This window comes from Lissotriton vulgaris, chromosome 8 (assembly GCF_964263255.1).
Source record: "Lissotriton vulgaris chromosome 8, aLisVul1.2, whole genome shotgun sequence".
NCBI classification, from domain to species: domain Eukaryota; kingdom Metazoa; phylum Chordata; class Amphibia; order Caudata; family Salamandridae; genus Lissotriton; species Lissotriton vulgaris.
This window is the reverse complement of record NC_141696.1, coordinates 1,334,156,515-1,334,177,093: the sequence shown is the minus strand read 5'-3', so window position 1 is coordinate 1,334,177,093 and position 20,579 is coordinate 1,334,156,515. Positions and strand designations below refer to the sequence as shown.

Sequence of the window (20,579 nt, the reverse complement as noted above, 5' to 3'; positions counted from 1 at the left end):
ATTCCACCATCACCTGCAGGTAAGCAATTCCCTGGCAGGTTTGCCTGACTCCTAACACTCCCCATCCAGCAGAGCATAAGTCACTAAAGAAAGATGAGAGACACCTGCCAGTTTTGCTTTTCTCCAAAACGTTACAGGTACAAGCACAGGGTACCTCATTGAGTTTAACACAGATTTCATATATGTATCCTAAATTCCTACACATTTTGCATTTCCCAGACAGGGGGAAGGGAGGGAGGGAGAAAGGGAGAGAGGGAGAAAGAGAGAGGGAGATAGGGAGAGGGAGAGGGAAAACGATAGGGAGAGAGAGAAAGAGGGAGAGAGAGAATGAGAATTTATGGGTGAGCAGAGGTGTCGGTGTTGAGATCTTGTTATTACAAGTAATTTCTGATATTTCCCTTTAGCTAAAATATATTTTGGACTCTCTTTGGAAGGTACTCTTGGATCTATAACCTGTAAACACCTGCCATCTATCATCTGTTGCCATGCTTGTTTTGCAAATTGTCTTAACAACTCTCTGTCTGTATTTAGTCCAGGCGGAGCACAGGAAACATGCCCCAAGGTTGGAAGATGCCCTTGAACAAATTCAAGGATCATATTTTTCACCTGCAAATAGGTACTCCCCTACCAGGTAAGACAGTGAGAGTTTTTGTTACATTTCTGTATGTGATATTTCTTAATCTTACAACAACCAATACTTCGTTTTTTTAAAATCCATTTTCAGGGGTTAAGAATGCATTCTCATATTTCAACTTCAGCTAAAACCACATTAAGGAAAGTAACGTATACCACCAATTTCTGTCTTCCACATTTTACCTAAGAAGTAACAGTTCTAAGTTACTTGCTCCTAAATTGTCTACCAGGCAAATTAAAGCATAGTCAGGAGTTTCAATAGACATCTGGTTAAAAAACACCTCATGGTGGAACAATGACACTTAGTACCCTTTTTTTTAAAACAGTTTTTATTAGTTTTAGAAAAATCAGCAGTACAAAAACATACAGGTGTATTATGGGCCATTGAAGTGAGCATGTAGTAACTTATATAAGTAGTGCATGAATGGTGTTTATGGTAGCACCAAAGTACGGCATTGTATAAAGCAAGAGTACAAAGTCCAGTAGTGCAGCGTGATGAAAGTGCCAATGATAGACTCTGTGTAGTCCATATATGCCACACATTTATCATAAATGATTGAACGTAAAACAAGAAAAACATCCAATAATTCCTGCCTGTACCTCCAGTAGGTAGATAGTCGGTCGCTATGGCCATACCGTCTAAAGGGAATGTGTGGTGATGAGTCAACCTATTCCGCTGTAAGGTGGGAATGTATATAAAGTAGAGAGTGTAGTGGAGAAGGGGAGTGTGTGCTAAATAAAAGGGGGGGTGATCACCACAATCCACCACTGCGTGGCATCCTTAAAGGCCAACTGGAGGGGTATGGGGTGCATGGCGATCAGCAAATAAGTTACTGAATAGACAGAGAGGGCACCGGGATGACAGGACACTGTGTCAGAGATTGATCAGCAGTGGACAACAAATATTCTCGCAGGGGCAGACAGATATCTTTCGATCTAGAGGTTGGGGGTTGGAGAGACTATATAGTTCACTGGTAGTGTCACAGTACGTCAATCTAGTAAGCCAGTTAGCACTAATAGGTGGCAGGCATTGACCCCCAGTGTATTACAACCTCACATTTAGATAGGAGCAAAGCCATTGTAGTGAATTGTCTAGTGCTTTTGGAGAGGTCCTTGGCATACTCCAACAGGGCAACAAGTGGGTCAGCATCCAGTTCAATCACTAACATTTGCTTTAACAGGGAAAAAAATCTCTCCCCAGTAGTGTGTTATGTGTCCGCAAGTCCATACATATGGAGAAAGTCCACTCCTGGGTGTGACAAATATGACAATCTGAGGAGCGAGATTGGTCATATTTATGTTAGCCATTGGGAGTTATGAAGCGTGGCGTAAAAACTTAAAATTAAGAAGTTTTTGGTGGTGGTTGGGAGACACCAATCAAGTCTGCGCACAGCATGCCACCCACATCCTGTCAGTGATGGGCCTCCTCAGGTCGTGTTCCCTGTAGGATCTAAGTTTTACATCATTAGTCAGGAGCAGTGCAATGCTAGAACAGTACAGTTTGGATACTAGTCGACATCCATCTGAATCATTAATCACCAACGTCAGGGGAGGGAACTCATCTGGTGCTAATAAATAAGACCCTATAGCACGTCTTAGTGTATTATGGGTGCAGTGAAGAACTAAATGATCCACGAGTGAAGCATTGTTAAACCGTGGGTCTGTGGAGTGTACAGCAGGAAAAAAGAGCCGTTGGAGTTTCCTCCACGCCCATCAGGTGGATTAAAAGCGTTTTGACATCTTTGGGGTCTAATGGGATCCCCCCCAGGTAGTATGGAGGTGAGTGGCATGGACGCCTCCTGATTCTCCTCTGGCTTGGTGTATTGCAACCTGACATCAGGATTGTACCAATGATGAGTGTATTGGCATTGCATGGCCAGGTAATGAAGCTGGAAGTGAGGTACCCCAAACCCGCCTCTCTCTAATGAGAGCTCTAGAGTGTCCCAGCCTACATGAGGTCTCCGGCCAGCCCAAATAAGCTTAAGGATTGAATCACGCAGAGTAAGAAAAAAAATATTGGTAAATGGTATGGGGATGTTAAGGAACAGGTAAAGGAAGCGGGTAAATTCACCATTTTTATTATTACAATCTTGCAGGCCATAGAAAGGAGAAGACGTATCCATTGACCGATTTGTGTCGACCGTTTGTCAATGGCGGGTCATAATTCAGTCTCACCACCTGATCCCTATAGGGGTGAAGGTATTTAACTTCCCTATCACACCAAGTCAATGGGAAAGCACATGGGGTCTGTTTGGTGATGGGGGTAATGGGAAAAATGGGAAATTTTGACTAGTTGATCCGAAGGCCAGAATGGGTCCCAAATTTTGTCAGATTAGGAAAAATGGGGGCTAAATTGTCCTGTGGTTGATGGATGAAAAGCAAGATATAATTTGCATAGAGGGATATAAGGAGGGGGCTTGTTTAGAATTGGAAGCCATGGTGAAGGTGGCACAGTTGAAGGTGTCGTACTTGTGGGTCCATTGAAATTATAAAAAGTAAGGGTGACAATGGGCAACCCTGATGGATACCCCTTGTTATAGGAAATGAAGCCGTAAGTGATCAATTGACTCTGAGACGGGCTGAGGGTTGTGTGTACAGGAGGTTTATCAGAGAAGAACAGCCGAGCAGTACGCCTAGTTTGTGAAGCGTTGCGTGGAGATAAAGCACTCCAATGAGTCGAACACCTTCTCGAATTCTGTGCAGTATGGAGTAGACAGCATGCAAATTCAATGATGTAGAGCGATGGGGAACAAATCCCGAATGCAATCCATTAGGAGGGAGAGAGGTTGGTGAGAACTTTTGCCAATATTTTGTTATCCGAATTTAGGAGCAACAAGGATTGATAAGAGCCACAGTGCAAAGGGTCTTTGCCGGTTTTAGGAAGGAGGGTTATTACAGCCTTACGCATAGAAGGTGGCAGAGCGCCCGACTCGACAGAATCATCATAGATCGCTAGTAGACCTGGCACTAGTATATGTTTGAAATGCTTGTAAAACTTGCCTGTGTAGCCATCAAGCCCGGAGCCTTGGAGTGATCTAGGAAATCTATTGCTTGTATAATTTTCTCACAGGATAAAGGTTCACCAAGGAATTGACGCTGTGGATTTGAGAGCCAGAACATGGCCACCTTGTCAAGGTAGGCCGTCTGAGCAGAGGTATCCTAAGGTAGATAATTAGTATAAAGGCAGATATAGTACTGGAGTAGGGAACGTTGGAATTGTCCCTCATTGGACGGAGGAGGTGGGCTAAAGTACGGCCTAGTCGTTCACTCTCACTGTATCTGAATGCTCTGGCGTATTTCCAAGGAAAAGGACCTTGCGGTCCACCAATTCTCAGTACTTAGTCAGAAGGGAGGCTCTGACATGGGTATAAGACACATCAGCACCCTCTGCCGACTGGAGATCCAGGTCAGACAATTCCCTCTCAAAACGTTGGAGGTTTTCCACGAAGTTCCCGGAGGACCCCGGAATGTTTAAAGATGCAGATACCCCTAATATAGGCCTTGAATGCCTCCAAAATGGTGGCGTTGGAGGCCACTGAGCCCTCATTCTGGTGGAAGAATTCCAGAACCGCTGCACACAGGACAAAATAAAACAGTTCATCTTGCATCGCTAAGATGGGGAACGCCAGTGTCACTCGCTGGTGCAACCAAAAGAAGCATGAAAGAGGACCAGTACAGGAGAGTGATCTGACTTTGTGCGAGAGAGATGTTGTGTGGACAGTAGCTATGAACACAGGGTAACGGAAATAAGGCAGTAGTTGATGCAGGACCAAGTATTGTGCGGGACTGAGGAATGGGTGAACTCGCAATGTGTGTGTGCCACAGATATCATGTAGTATGAGGAATGATCATGGTGGACGGTGACAGTGCTGTGATGTCAGTGGTAGGGTCCATGAGGAGGTTGAAGTCTCTGCCCACAATAAGATGGCTGAATTCCATACGCCCAATATGAATGGAGAGTGACCGACATTGGGGGGGGTAAATGTTGGCCAATAGTACTTAGTGACTTGCTAGGATACCAACGACTAGGACATACCTGCCTGCGTCATCTATGACAGTGTTGGTGGAACACAAAGGCTTGTTTTTGTGTACAAGAGTACAAACCCTCTGGATTAGGAACTGTAGCTAGAAAAGAAACAATGTGAGCCCCAGGTGAATGCATAAGTGTGTAGTGTTCCAGTGGAATGATGCATTTCCTAAAGGAAAGATATATTTGTGCTATGCTGGGCAAGGTATTGCGAAGGTATTGCAAAACTTGTTTGCCTTTGCAACGGCCATTAAGATCCCTCACATTTCAGGATATGAGCTTCATAGGAAGAGAATTTGGTTCCAGGAGGCGGACACTGTCCATAACGTAGTACAATTAGAAGGGGAGAAGAAGGTAGGCGGCGACCGAAGAGTACATGATGGCGGCAATTAAAGAAACAAGTAGCAATTGAAACTGTCCTCACAACCCCCCTCACCCTCCACCCACACCAGGCTCAGAAAAGCCCAGTACAGACCCAGTGAACTAATCCCAATTAAGCAAAACAACAATATAATAAGAAACATATTTGTTATTACCACTAGGGGGTGGCAATGCTACGACAGACACCCATACATATAGGATCAATAAACACACTGTCTAAGGAGATCCTGTGAACTTGTAAGTAGAAACTGAGAGTGCATGAACGTGTTTGCATGAAAGTTGAAGAATGGTTGTTGGCAGTCGAGCAGGACGGTAGTAGAGTAGCAGCCTTCAACCTTTGGGGAAGAGATCAGCACTGGCACTAGAACGGGTACTAGAATGTATGTCCATTCGCTCCAAGCATGTCATAGTTTGCTATTCCCCATCCTGCCCTCGGCAGCTTCTGTACGGTATCAAGACGGTCAAGGTGTAGCGAGGCTGCTAAAGTGGTCGTCGATAGCCCGAAAGTCTGCCCTGAGAACGGCCATGATTGCATCTGTACCAGCCAGCTGCGCCGGCCAATGTCTCCAGGAAGTCTGCCCTCCGCTATAGCTGGATGCTGCATGGCTTCCGAGGTTTTTGGCATCTCAAAGTGGAGACATTTCTATTCTGATAGATACATCTGCCAGTGGATTCCTCACCTTGTGAATATCCCCTGCGTCAGCAATATTCATAAAATTATTTTGTAGCTCGTCACGCCGACGTGGACGACGTCACAGAAGCACGGCATCGGGCGCGGCTCCACTGACGTCACTGAATCCATAAAAGGACCCCGTCGGCGGGATGACATCAATTCCCTTTTTTCCGCGTCGTCGACGCTAAAGTTTTTTTTTGTGGGATTAACAGTAGCTCGTGTGTTACTTTGTCACTGTTACTTGTTTCGAGATATATTGTTTCCTTTTGCCACGTCATTGAGGAAATCAGGCTTCAAGCCCTGTGGGGCATGCAGGAAGTTGATGTCTATCACAGACCTGCATGAGGACTGCATTTGGTGCTTTCATCTGACCACGACGTCCAAGGATGCTCCAGCTGTAAGAAAATGAACCCAAAAGCGCTTCGAGAAAGAGAGGTGACGCTTCTTGTAGCGAAAATAAAGGAGAAGAGAGGTAGGAGACGTTCGATATCCCGTTCGAGATCGAGGTCGGCTTCGGGGTCGACTTCGGGACATGCTTCTCGATCTAAGAAGAAGCATAAGAAAAAGAAGCATGGGTCGCGACGTCACTCTGGAAGAGAGTCGGATCCGAAGTCGAAGTCTCCAAAGCATCGACATCAGAAGCACTATGTCTCTCCTTCTCCTGTTCCATCGAATCCGGTGTCGCTAGGTGAGCCTTCTCATGAGGCTTCTCCGGAGCGTTCCCCGGCGCCGGTCTCGAATCCTTCTCCGGCGCCGTCACACTCTCCATCTCAAGAGGAGGTTGAAGCTCCATTACCTGAAGGGTCTTCGACGCTGATAGATCCGCCCTCGGGTCCGGTTGACCCCACTCCCATTGTGCCACGACAGGAGCAGCCTATGGGTCCATACCCTCCCTTTCCAGGCCCGGGGCAAGACCCTAGGCATTATTTGAATGCGATGTACGGCGTCTTCCCAAGAGCCATGTACCCCTCTGGAGCACCTTCTGGTCCCATGGGTCCAATGGCCTATACCTTGGTGTTCCACAGGCTTATGCACAGGCAGCGTTTTTGCCTTTTCTGCCGGCAACGCCTTCTTGGAACTTCCTGGCGCAAGGTCTTTGATGCCGATTCCTTGTTCTCCTGCTCCGGTCAGTCACGACCTCGTACGTTCCAGACTGTTTCTCCGGATCCGAGCTTGACGCCGGCTCCGGCTCCATGGGAGTCGGTTATAACTCCATTGACGCCGATCCCAAGGATGAGGTCTAGGCTTGAGGCTCAAAGGCTTTTGGAGGAGCAAAGGTATCGAGCAGAGGAGAGGGAGAATTACAAGAGTCTGTGGACTTTTTTGAAGAGCTTAAAGAGGCAAGTGGATTAGAATTATCTCCGGAGTGGGAGCTTTCTTCGACTTGATGCTCCTTCAAAGGATGTTGTACCGTATCACACTGTCATTAGAAAAGCGGCTGAGATTTTGGACTTGAGTTTCCCTACTGCTGAGTTTAAATCTAACATCTTAACGGAGGTGCTTCATTCCCCTTCTTCAGTTGTAGAACCAATGTTGCCATTTAAAGAGTCTATTACTGAGCCAGTTTTGGAGATATGGCGTAAGCCCTTTTCTTCTCCTTCAGTATCAAGGACTGTGGCAAGGAGATATAGGGTTGCTCCTGGGGATCCAGACTTTTTGTCTTCACATCCATCTCCTGAGAGTCTGGTGGTTCAGGCAGCCTGCTCCAAGAAATTTACTGGTGCCTTTACTCAGGTTCCAAGTGATAGGGAATCAAAGAAATTGGACCAATCAGCAAAGAAGGTTTTCTCATGGGCCAGCATGGCTTTAAAATTAACGAATGTGACATGCCTTCTGGGTCGTTATATCCATGCTCTTATGGATTCTGCGAAGCAGTGGTCACAAAATTACCTGTAGAGGATAGGCAGAACTTCAGTGAGGTTCTAGGTAATACAGAGCGGTTTGGATACGGCTGACTCTGTGACAAGGGTCATGGGTTCTGCTGTTGCCACAAGAAGGGCTGCTTGGCTGAAGTCTTCTGAATTTTCTCCTGATGTACAGGCGACTTTGATAGATCTTCCTTTTGATGGATCTGGTCTGTTTGGCAAGAAGGCTGATGTGGCCTTGGAAAGATTCAAAGACAGCAAGGCGACAGCTAGGTCTCTGGGCCTACAAACCAGAGGATCTTCAAATAAGAGATTCAGAGGTTTCGGAAGGTCTTCCTTTCGTTCTTGCAAGCAGCCACAACAACAGCATCAGAATTCCCTGTACAAATCGTACAGGGGCAGGAACAGGACCCGTGGTCGAGGACGTCAGGCCTCCTCTTCCTCTTCCCACCCCTCTCCTGCCACAGCAAAGCAGCCCTAGATCCCCCATTCTGGATCATGTTGGTCCAGTAGGGGGTCGGCTTACTCATTTTCTACAGGATTGGGAATCAGTCACATCAGACCTTTGGGTTCTCAATCTTGTAGAAAATAGGTATGCTCTTCCCTTTCGGGAATTTCCCATAAAATTACCCTCCTTGTCAAGGTTTTTGCTGGAAGGACCACCTACTTCTCCTACAGGAGGAAGTCCTGGCTTTACTGAGAAAAGGTGCGGTGCGATAGAGGTGGTTCCGGAGCAGGAAAGGGGTCAGGGATGCTACTCCCAGTATTTCTTGATACCCAAGAAGGATGGCAGACTATGTCCAATCCTGGACCTCAGGATGTTGAACTTCTTTTTGAAGCAAGAGAAGATCAAGATGCTCACCCTTGCACAGGTTCTTCAAGCGCTGCAGCAAGAGGACTGGATGGTGTTGATCCACTTGCAGGATGCGTATTTCCACATTCTAATCCTTAAGTCACACAGGTAGTATACCGTAGGATCGCAACATTACCAGTTTGCGGTTCTTCCGTTTGGTCTTACTACTGCACCTCGAGTCTTCACCAAGGTGATGGCGGTGGTGGCGGCCCGTCTCAGAAGGTTGGGGTTAACAGTATTCCCTTATCTGACCGACAGGCTGATCAAAGCACAGTCTCCAGAGAAGGTGCTCCATCATCTGCAGATTACAACTAAGTTGTTGTACAGGTTGGGTTTCTCGATAAACGTGCCCAAATCTCACCTGGTGCTCTCTCAGCACAACCTGTTCATAGGTGCGGTACTGGATACCACTGTGTGTCGGGCATTCCCTCCTTCAAAAAGGATTCTCGACGTACAGGAAATTATTCCTTTATTTTACAATGGAGCGGTTGTTCCAGTCCTGAAGGTCCTTCGTCTGCTCGGTCTGATGGCTTCCTGTATTCTGTTGGTCGACCATGCACGCTGGCACATGAGGGCACTCCAGTGGTGTCTCCGTAGGCAGTGGTATCAGCACAACGGAGATCTCAGGGAGTCAGTCAGACTCTCCAGAGAAGCTGTGGCGGATCTATGTTGGTGGAGCGTGGAAGGCAATCTGTCTCAAGGAAAGCCCATTCATCTGCCTCCATCGGTGGCCACAGTGATAACGGATGCATCCACTATGGGGTGGGGTGCTCATCTGCGGGATCTGGAGATCAAGGGTCTTTGGTCTCCAGAGGAAAGGTTGCTTCACATCAACCTTCTAGAGTTGCGGGTGATACGTTTAGCGCTCAAGGCCTTCCTCCCTTCCCTTCGCGGTCAGTCGGTTCAAGTCCTGACGGACAACACAACCGCGATGTGGTATGTCAACAAACAGGGAGGAGTGAGTTTGCATTGCCTTTGCAGAGAGGCTCTGCGTCTCTGGTCCTGGGTTCAGGACCATCAAATTTGTCTGATGGCAAATCATCTGACAGGAGTTCTGAACGTACGTGCAGACAGTCTCAGCCAGCAGTTCTCAGCCGACCACCAGTGGAGGCTTTATCCAGAGGTAGTTCGTTGCATCTTTCGGACGTGGGGAACCCCTCAGGTGGCCCTATTCGCCACTCACGAGAACGCTCACTGCCCGTCATTTTGCAGTCTCCAGTATCCGATGCAGGGAACTTTGGGGGACGCGTTTCAGTTGAATTGGGACTCACAACTCCTTTACGCATTTCCTCCCATATCCTTGATTCCTCGTGTTCTGAGGAAGATTCGTCAAGACAGGGCCTAAGTAATATTGATCGCCCCGGATTGGCCAAGAATGGTGTGGTACACAGATCTTCTCCACCTCTCGTCGTGCCCGCCGCTCCATCTCCCTCTTAGGGCAGACCTCCTCTCGCAGTCGCAGGGGCAGGTTCTACACCCCCACCTCCAGAGCTTACACCTTCATGCCTGGAGATTGAACGGGGCAACCTGAATTCTTTTTCTCTCCCACCTGATGTGGTGGATGTTATTTTATCAGCCAGACCGCACTCCACCAAGTCTATCTATTCTTATAGGTGGTCCAAGTTTGTCTCATGGTGTGGAGAGTCCATTGACCCCTTGAAGGCTCATTTGTCTGACATTCTTCAGTTTGTCCTCTCTTTGGCTCATCAACGATTTGATGTAGCGACAGTGAATGGTTATCTTTCTGCTTTGTTGGCATTCCTTTGCTTGCCGGACCAGCCGTCCTTATTTAAGTCACCTGTAGTTTTAAGATTCTTAAAGGGTCTTACAAATAAATTTCCTCCCACGCCTTTTATTGTGCCTCAATGGGACTTGAATCTTGTCCTTACTTTCTTGATAGGTTTACCTTTCGAGCCCTTGCGCAGGTGTCCCTTGAGGTTGTTATCTTTTAAAACGGTCTTTCTGATTGCGATTACCTCGGCAAGGAGGGTAAGTGAGCTTCAAGCTCCAAGTTCACAACCCCCGTTCTTGACTATTCATGCTGAAAGAATGGTTCTCTGGAACAGGGCTGCTTTTCTGCCTAAGGTGGTAACTCCCTTCCATCTGGGGCAGTCCATTACCCTCCCTACCTTCTATCCTCTCCCTCACCCTTCCAAGGAGGAGGAGAGACTTCACCGTCTGGACCCTAAGAGGGCGGTGAGGTTCTACCTTGACAGAACCAGGGAGTTCTGTATTGATGACAAAGTCTTCGTGGGTTTCTTTGGCTGCAGGAAAGGCAGAGCGGTACACAAGCACACGCTATCCAGATGGATTGTCTTGTGTATCAAGATATGCTACTCTCTGGCCGGTAAGGAACCTCCTGAAGGTTCGAGAGCTCATTCTACTAGGGCAAAGTTGTCTACATCTGCATTGTCTAGAGGTGTTCCTGTGGAGGACATTTGCAGGGCGGCAACTTGGGCCTCCCTCCACATTTTCGCAAAGCATTATTGTTTAGATGCAGAGGTGAGGAGGGACGGACATTTTGCTCGTTCCGTCCTTCAGGACTTCTTGGTATAGAAGGGTGGACACCCTCCTCCTGGAGCAGGACTGCTGTGGGAATCTATTCACAAGGTGAGGAATCCACTGACAGATGTATCCATCAGAAGAACAAGTTGCTTACCTTCGGTAATGCTTTTTCTGGTGGATACAGTATCTGCCTGTGAAGTCCTCACTGACCCACCCGCCTCCCCATTGTCCACACTTGTATACCTTTAACAGTTGCTATTGCTTTTTTGCATGTTGTTTTTAAAGCAATGTCTTGTTTCTGTTTGCTCTATTGCATTGTTTTCACTCTGTGTGGGTTACCTTGAATATTTTGTACTGTGTACATTGTGTATATATACTGTTGTCGGTCCGTCCATGTGTCTCGAGGGCACAGAAAAAAAGGGTGGAACTGATTTCATCACGCCAACGGGATCCTTTTATGGATTCAGTGACGTCAGCGGAGCAGCGCGCGATGCCGTGCTTCTGTGACGTCAGCGTGACGAGCTACGAAATAATTTTCCGAATGCAGGGGATATTCACAAGGTGAGGAATCCACAGGCAGATACTGTATCCACCAGAAAAAGCATTACCGAAGGTAAGTAACTTGTTCTTTAGGATCCCCTATCACCATAGTTTCCGAAGAGGAGGAGTGGTAAGACTGGCCCTCGAGTATTGGAGGAATAATGGATCAATGTACTACTTGGCAAGCCTGCTGTGCAGATCAGCGCTTGGGATCCCCTAGGAGTCATGAAGGAGGTTTAAGTGGGAGAATTAGTAAGGCCTCCATGCAATACAATGGCTTGATGAAATATGTCACAGATGGCGTCAGTTAATACAGCACAGAGCCCACTACAGTGGAGCAGGCCACCAAGCAGTTATTATCTTGCTGGAAGGAAGTCAGTGTGCACTGTACAGGTGCCAGTTCTATAGCAAGTGTACTCCACCACAGCCGGGGCAGGGGTAAAAATCAAGGCACCAGTAGTATTAATGGGCCCAGGTGATGTAGGTGGCTTTGCGCTGGTGCACAGGTGCTAGGCAGCAATGCGGGGTGCAGCGAGTAGGATGAAGCGTTAGGTCCTAGACTGGAGAGCCATCAGGTGAATGGCCAAAGCCGGCAGTACAGTTGTAACAGCTGGGACGCTGTGCAAATGGAGGAAGGCAGTGTTCCTGGGACTGATAGTATACCCACCAGTGCTGCCGGAAGAAGGAGGCAAGAACCAGATCAGTGTTAATTCCTCTATGCGTTAGGCGCGTTTCTCAATGGCCCATAAGTCACTGGAGGGTGAATAGTATTCATTAATTTGGTAGCTGGATCATCAAAAGTAAAAAGGGGATGGGGTCCTCATAGTGCTGTTTGATGAGATGGCCCGCCGAGTGTAATTGTGGTGAATGCCTTCTGGCGGCATTTATTAGCCAGGCTTAGGGCAGGTGCACAACTCACAGCCCTCAAACCAGCGTATCAGAGTACTAGGCCGCAAAGGATATATGTGGTGAGGGAGGTGAGAGAAGGGGGCAAGGGAGGCAACCTGGTCGGCCCAACGCAGCCCGGCGGTTGAGTCCCCTGGTTCACCAATGGTCCCTGTTACCGTGCGACCGCCGGGTAATCTTGGGGCCAACCGTTACCTCTGTGTGTAGCAGGATAACGTGGACTGCAGCCCCCCCTCCATTCCCTGCTGGCTCTGGCACTCTGGAGTCAATGATGCAGCCCCACGAAGAAGAAGGGGGCCAAGCCTCACTGTCTCTTAGGCTGAATAGAGCACCGGCTGTGTCTTGGAAGGTCAGGCCATGCAACTCCGCTAATCACAGGTAGGCCAGGGAGGAACGTGCTGCACAGTTCACAACCTCAAAGGCACTGGTAGCTGGCGTGGCAGTATAACGGTCTGGGCACGGGGGTTAGCCCCAAGGAGTAACCTCACAGCCCTAGCCCGTCAAATTCAGGGGCAGGTGATCAGGCCAGCCCTGTCACGAGTTTCCAAGCCCAGTAGCAGTAGGAGAGGCGTAGGCCGTAGATGGAGGCCATCAGTGCATCAGTTCCCCTCACCACTGAATCCCCCTCTGTCAGAGCAAATAATTCTCGCCCATTATGTCTGAGGTGGATGCACAGTCCAAAAGGTGTCAGATAGTCACCTGGTGCTCATCTAGGCGTGATAATATTGCAGTATCCACTGGAGCTTCAATTCCGCACGGCAATGCCGGTCGACAGCTTTGCAATGTGCCCACAATGCCCTTTTTAACAGAGTCATTGGGTGATGGGAGGTATATAGCATTGCAATAATTGATGATCGAGTTCCCTCTGAGAATGAATCAAACATAGAATAACATGGTGGTGTTGCAGTGATTTTTAAAAATAACTTTTCCCTAAAGTTTTGTGTTTGTGACTAATATTCAGTGGGAGACCTGATAATATCTCTGCAACTTAATTCAGTATATAAGGTGGGTCTGGTCTTTTTTAGAGATTTATTTAGAGATTCCTCTCTAATATTTCAAGTGACTTATTTTCCTGATTAGATGAGGTACTTTTTAGTTCCAAACAGTTAAATGAACTGATTGTTTTAGATGATGCTAATGGATGGGAAGAAAATAGATTCCACTGTGAAAGCAATATTTAGTAATCTGAGTTCTTTAAATCTTGTGCAGCATGTGGTAAGCCCATCTCATTAAACAGGTCACACTCTTGATCTCATTCTTAACTCCTCTGGCCCAGCTCGCCCTGTCGCACTCCCAAACCGTTTCTTCCCACAGTCGTCCTTGACCTTGCTATTGCCCCTTTGCTATCAACTATTTCCTCTTCTGCCTGCTCTCCTTCTATTGCCACTTGGTCTGTTTCATCCTTTATTGCCTCTTGTTTGTCTATACCACCTGTATTGCCTCTTGTTGTTCTGTTTCACCATATTGCCTCTTGTTTGTCTGTTTCAATCGAATTCTCGCTTGTTTTTTTGTTTCACCTGTATTGGCTCTTGTTTTTCTGTTTCACCTGTATTGCCTCTTGCTTTTCTGTATCATCCATATTGCCTCTTGTTTGTCCGTTTCTCCCGTATTGCCTTTTTTCGTCTGTTTCACCTGTATTGCCTCTTGTTTTCTGTTTCATCCATATTGCCTCTTGGTATCTTGGTTCACCCTTTGCCTCGCTGTTTAGTCTATTTTCCACTTGCCTGGTAGCTGTGGATTTTCATTCCCTTTCCCACCCATCCACTCTCCTGCTGCTACCCCCGCCTGCTTCCTGCCTCCCAGTAGCTCTGCCCACTGCCACCCAGCACCCCTCCCTCCTCCCAGGACCTACTTAATGGAGGCTGCAGCATGGACGTGTAGGGGACATGCAGCAGACGTGTGCAGAGGGCACACCACTGGGCGCCTAAGTCATGCCAAAGACAAACCCATCTGCCCCGCCCATGCCTGGACTACACCCAGCGCCAGGACCCCTGGATCCCGGACCACCCGCAGGTAAAATGCCACCGCCCTCCACGCCCTGAACACAGGACTCCCCAGCGAACACTGCTGCATTGCCACACTGCACTCAACTCTAGGACCTATCCCCTGGGCCAGAGGCACTTCCTCATGCACCAGCACGACCATCATCATACCACAAAGTACCACGCCACACGTCACAACACCAACTACAGAAGCGAGCCACTGACTCCACAGCCTACTCCTCAACACATGCTTGATGATCGAGCACTCCACTGAGCTATGGGACCTCATTGCCACCCTCACATCCGACATTGTCTTCCTCACCAAGACCTGGCTCAACTTGGCCTCCACTCCTTACATCACCACAGGGATCCCTGATGGATGCAAAACCACTCCCCAGGACCTCACCAACAAGCTGGGAGGCTGTGTAGCCATTATTTACAAGGAACCGATACAATGCAATACGACCACCACCGACAATGTCACCACCCCCGACAACGTCACCACCCCCGACAACGTCACCACCCCCGTGGAACACCTCACCTTCAAACTCCACATGAACGGTAAAACAACCATCAGAGGCACCCTCACATACTGACCCCCGGCTTGCAAACCAGCTGCTGCAGCATCATCGCAGATTTTGTTGCGTCCAAGACTATGTTGTCTCATCTTACTCAGCATCCTCAATTTCCACATCGACGACCCCAGCGACAACAACACTTCCCATCTCCTCGACAGAATGACCGGTCTCTGGCTAACCCAGATTGTTTGCTACCCCACACACAATGTAGGACATATGCTGGACCCCATCTTCACCACTAGCAACCGCGTCAAATATAGCCACGTCACAAAACTCACATGGATCGATCACTCCATCATTCACTTCAGCATCTCCAACCCCCGTACGGCCAGCAACCCCAACCGCAAATGGAGCAACATTTCAGAACATAAACACCTCTAACCCAGCTGCCGCCACCAACCTGGAACTAGGAATTAACAATTTCAACGCCTGGATCACCAACTGCACCATCAACAACAAGAAGCAAAGAAGGTTCTCCAAAATGGCCAGTTAGTGCCCCTAAGAACTAAGAACAGTGAAGGCAGACAGCAAACAGTTGGAGGGAAGATGGCATGCCAGCAAGAACACCTCTGACAGAGCAGCCTAATAGGCAACAAAGAAGCCAGCCCTAAGAACATGTAAATGTAAATGTATTGCGATTTATATAGCGCACGTATCACCCGAAGGCATCAAGGCGCTTGCTTAGGGAACCCGTCCTGGTATTCCCTTGTGAGATACCCCGGCAGGGTATCCGCAAGGTGAAAGCCAGGCATCCCGCCACGAGGGGCCGTTGTGGAGTTTAAGCAAGCTATTGCCCAGAGTCGCAGAGTGTGAACCCATGAATCGAGTAGGCACCGGAGCGAGAATTGTCGAGTCCATGGACATTTTAGGACTCAAGACCCCGCCGAGCCGGGAATTGAACCCTGGTCCCGGGCTGACCTCTGCTTCCAGGTCTGCCTCCTCTAACCAGTGAGCCACACTTCTCCATTCAACATGCATTGAAACCAACAGGGAACTTTCAAAATCATCAAGGAGTTCTCCAACCGGGCTGCCAGCGAAAACAACATCACGCCCTCACCAGAGCTGTGTGACAACCTCGCCAACTTCTTCCATGACAAGATCGCAATCATGTACAGAAACTTTAAACCCCAGCCTTCACCCTCAAACTTCCTCGACAGACTCGCCCCCTGCATCCAACACAAACCAGAGATTGACCACCTGGGAAACTCCTATCCACCCAGGAAACCATCTCCATCATGAAATCCATCCACTTTTGCGTTGCGCAGACCCATGCCCTCACCACATCTTCAAACTTGAAAATCAAAGAATCGGCCGGGAACTCACCACCCTGTTCATCTTCTCACTCACCTCTGCAACATTTCCCGGTGCCTAAAAACACGTCGAAGTCAGACCACTACTTAAAAAACATTCCACCGACCCCAGTAAATTAAAAAACTACTGGCCAAGCTCCTTGCTCCCATTCTCAGCCAAGGTACTGGAACCATAAATAGGCAACTCACGGCACACCTAGAGCAGAACCAACTACTCAGCACCTCCCAATCCGCCTTCCACAGCAATCACAGGACCAAGACCGCTCTGATCACAGCCACCAATGGCATCTGTACCTTCCTCGACTGTGGAGAAACAGCAGATCTAATAGTCCTTTTCCTCTCTGCAGCCTTCAACACCATTTCACACCACATGGTGATCAAAAGACTCCACCATATCAGCATCCAATTAGACGCACTCAGATGGATCACCTCCTTCCTCAACAGAAGAACTTAGAGGGTTCGCCTACCACCATTCTCCTCTGAACCAATGAATATGGTCTGCGGTGTCCCACTGGGTTATCCCTCTGTCCTACTATCTTCAACGTATATATGACCCCACTGGCCAACAATGTCAGATCACACAGCCTCAACATAATATCCTACCCAGATGAGAACCAACTCATCGTCTCACTCACATATGACTCTACCTCTACCAGGACTAGCTTCCACAGCTACATAACAGGCATCGCGATTAGATGATGTGGAACACAAACAAGACAGAAGTGCTGATCTTCAACAGCAACCCATGCCTTGTAGCCCTAAGACCTGGGACCCGCACCCACACCCACCGACCATGCCAGAAACCTCGGAATCATCATAGATAACAAGTTGGCCATGAAATCACAGATCACATCCATCCCCTCCGGCTGCTTCTTCACTCTTCGCATGCTACATAAGATCTTAAAGTGGCAACCCTGCACACTAGACGCACTGTGACACAGGCCCTTATCACCAGCAGACTGGACTATGGCAATGCTCTCTACGTAGGAATGGCCACATACTTTTCACACAGATTTCAAATCATACAGAACACTGCAACCAGGCTCCTCCTCAACCTCCCCCGACGAACCCACATCACACCCCACCTCAGACAACTCCACTGGCTCCCAATACAGAAGAGAGGCCAATTCAAGATACTGACCCACCCACACAAGGCACTACACAACCAAGGACCTGCCTACATTAACCATCACCTGAACTTCCATCAACCATCAAGAAGATTACACTCCATCTCCCTGTCACTTGCCCACACTCCTTGCATCTACCGAAGAAGAAAAAGAGGATGCTACATCACAGCAAAGACGTGGAACAGCCTCCCCACTCAGTTACGGACTATCACCTCACTTCCTGATTTCCAAAGGGCACTCACGACCTGGATGTTTGAATGAGACTCCCAGGACCTGCAAGCACCTTGAAACTCTTTCGGATGATTTGCAGTGCTATATAAAACCAGATTGATTGAACCAATTGATTGCAAGTAGAAAAACATACTCCAGCGTTATGGCCAGATCATTTTTTCATTCCTTTTCTGAATTTAGATCATATGAAATTTCCTAAAAAAATTTCGCCAATCACCATGAAAATCAAATCTTGACCAAGAATACCATTAGTAAATGCAGATTTTGTTAATAATCTTGCTAACGCATTTTAATCTCATGAACGATTACATAATTAGAATGCACTGAAGAATGGACTTACTGTGTTTAACCAACTGCCTCTGAGATATAAGGCTTGTGCTCAAGGAGATCAAGGCACTTAAAGAGAACTTTTATAAAATGTAAATCATTTTCGTCTTCTTACAAAAATTATGATTGTTGCTGCCAAACCCTGAAAAGTAGCGAAGAGTGAATGATCTTGAGGCTACATTTGCTTATCTTCATCGAATGTGCAGGTATCTTCATATAAATAAAAATGTACACTTCTAAGAGTCTAATGGCAGAATATTCCACCTGCAAAGTTTTCTAAACTTCAACAGTAATACTAGGCTATTATCTGGTTATTTTACATTATGGTAATGAAGATGGGGACACATCTTTTTAATAGTCACTAGTTGGAAACTGGTTACAGAGGCCTTGAAAGAGTTGAATGACTCAGGCTTTCTAGGGAAATGTATTAAAAGGCTCACCAAGTTCCTCTGAAATTATGAGGTATGTAGAGTATTGTGAGGAAGGACGATGGAGTAAGGAATGTTAGTTGGAGAAGAGGAAATAAGGATTATAGTCTATATCTTTGATGAGTTGAGCATGATGGATTTCAGAGCCATCAGGTGCTGAATGGTTGTAAATGAACGGGTTTATTTGGTTTAGACTTGCGTGTGAAATTTAAAACAGAATAGAACCAACATGGAGCACCTTCACTTCCAGGTCCTGACCAACCGGAACACCACCCTCCGTGGCACCCTCATATACAGACCTCCCAGACCCCATCCACCCTTCAGCGACTCTATCCCTGACTTCATCGCACCACACGCTCTTACCTCTTCTGACTACATCCTCTTCGGCGACCCCAACTTTCATTTGGACAACCCCAGTGACAAGAACACATCGTGCCTGCTGGAACACCTTGCCGCCGTCGGACTCAGACATGGGGTAACCTCTCCAACCCCCTCAGTAGGACACACACTCGACCCTGTCTTCTCCATTAGCGATAACGTCTCCTTCAGCCGCACCTCCGAGCTGCCTTGGACCAACCACCGCTGCGTCCACTTCTCCTTCACCAAACCTACTGTACACCACCACACTCACCGCTACCCTCACACAAGCTGGAACAATGTCACTTATGAACAGCTCACCACCTCCCTCAGCAACACCCCACCTCCGACTTCTGCAGACGCTAATACCTCGGCTCACAACCTCCACCAATGGATCTCCAACTGCGCTGATGCACTGGCTCCTATCAAGAAAGTGCCAGGCAAATCACACTTCCAGAAATCCAGTTGGTTCTCCCCTGCCCTGCATGAGTCCAGACGCTCCCGTAGACAACTCAAAAAAGGATGGAGGAGCAGCAAGACCATGAATTACCGCTCAGCCTTCAAAACTGCTGTCACCACACATCATCATCTCATCAGAACAGCAAAGAAAGAGTCCCTAAAGATGAACGCCAATGCGCACAACAGCAAGGAACTCTTCACCATGGTCAAAGATTTTCCCAAACCCAGCACAGGGACAGCAGAGATCCCACCCTCCCAAGACCTCTGCAACAACCTCTGTGCCTTCTTCCAGGAGATCTGTGACAGCTTCAACAACCTCGATACCCAAGACGCTCTCACCACACTCGCTAGCATCGCACCCAACGATACCAGACCCTGATTAGTTGGACTCCCCTGATCACAGACGACACCCTAAAGATCATGAAGAGCACCCACTCAGGCTCACCCTCAGACCCCTTCCCGCACCACGTCTTCAACAGAGCCAGCAACTCCATCGCCCCCGAACTCTGCCGCACCATCACCTGTTCCATCAACTCTGCCTCATTCATGGAAGACTGGAAACACGCAGAGATCCACCCCTTGCTGAAGAAACCCTCTGCCAGCCTGAAGGACCTCAAGAACTTCAGACCTATCTCTCTGCTCTCCTTTGCAGGTGATGGAGAAAGCAATCAACGCCCAACTTTCTGAGTTCATCAAGGGGAACCACATCCTGGACCACTCGCAATTCGGCTATGTTGTACGAGCAAGACGTACAACGTAGGAGTTTTTTCATAGCCGAAGGACGGGGAAGAGCAGGATGGAGAGTGGCCAGGCTGAGGAGGAGGCAGCCACGCAGAAAAGTGCTTTCTTTTTACATTTTTAATTAATTTGGGAGGAGGGAGGGAGCGGAGTGGAATTAGACGGAGTTCCACTGAGTTTTTCAAACTCCGTAGAACTCTGCGTAGAGGCACTACGCCAGCTCCGCCTGCCCTTACTATTTAACAGCCCTTTTCCCCTAATCAGCAATCAGGCAGCACCTGTGAAAGGACATGAAGATTCCTGGTGCCATGAAATAAGGACCAGTAATGCCCACCATAAATCACTAGTACAAATTAATTCATTGGAAGTTTGAGGCATGGAGATACTGGCCCATGGAGAGTTTTTCCTCTCTGGGAGAGACTGCCTCTCTCAGGGTAGGTACAGGAAATAGCCAATGACTGGTCCCAAACCTGATGCCTATTGTCTCAGGCTTTTCTTTTATTGTGTAATGTGGTAAGAGTGAGTTATGCACCTCAGGATCAGTGATGGGTTGATTTAGTTATACCATCTTCTGAAATCTGGACCTGGGCTTTTAAATTGCGATTCTGGTACCACTCGCTCCTGTACAAGCCTTGGCAGAAGAAGACGATTCCACCTTT

General features: G+C 48.0%; 1 protein-coding gene across 2 annotated transcripts in view; it reads left to right on the top strand.

Moving 5' to 3' along the window:
- Nucleotides 1-20,579, top strand: part of CEP126 (centrosomal protein 126) — a 343,370-nt gene that overhangs the window by 129,849 nt on the left and 192,942 nt on the right. For both annotated transcript variants that reach the window (XM_086935283.1, XM_086935284.1), the window contains exon 4: nucleotides 532-631. In XM_086935283.1, the coding sequence (XP_086791409.1) occupies nucleotides 532-631 (100 nt within the window). The remainder of the gene's footprint in view (nucleotides 1-531; nucleotides 632-20,579) is intronic.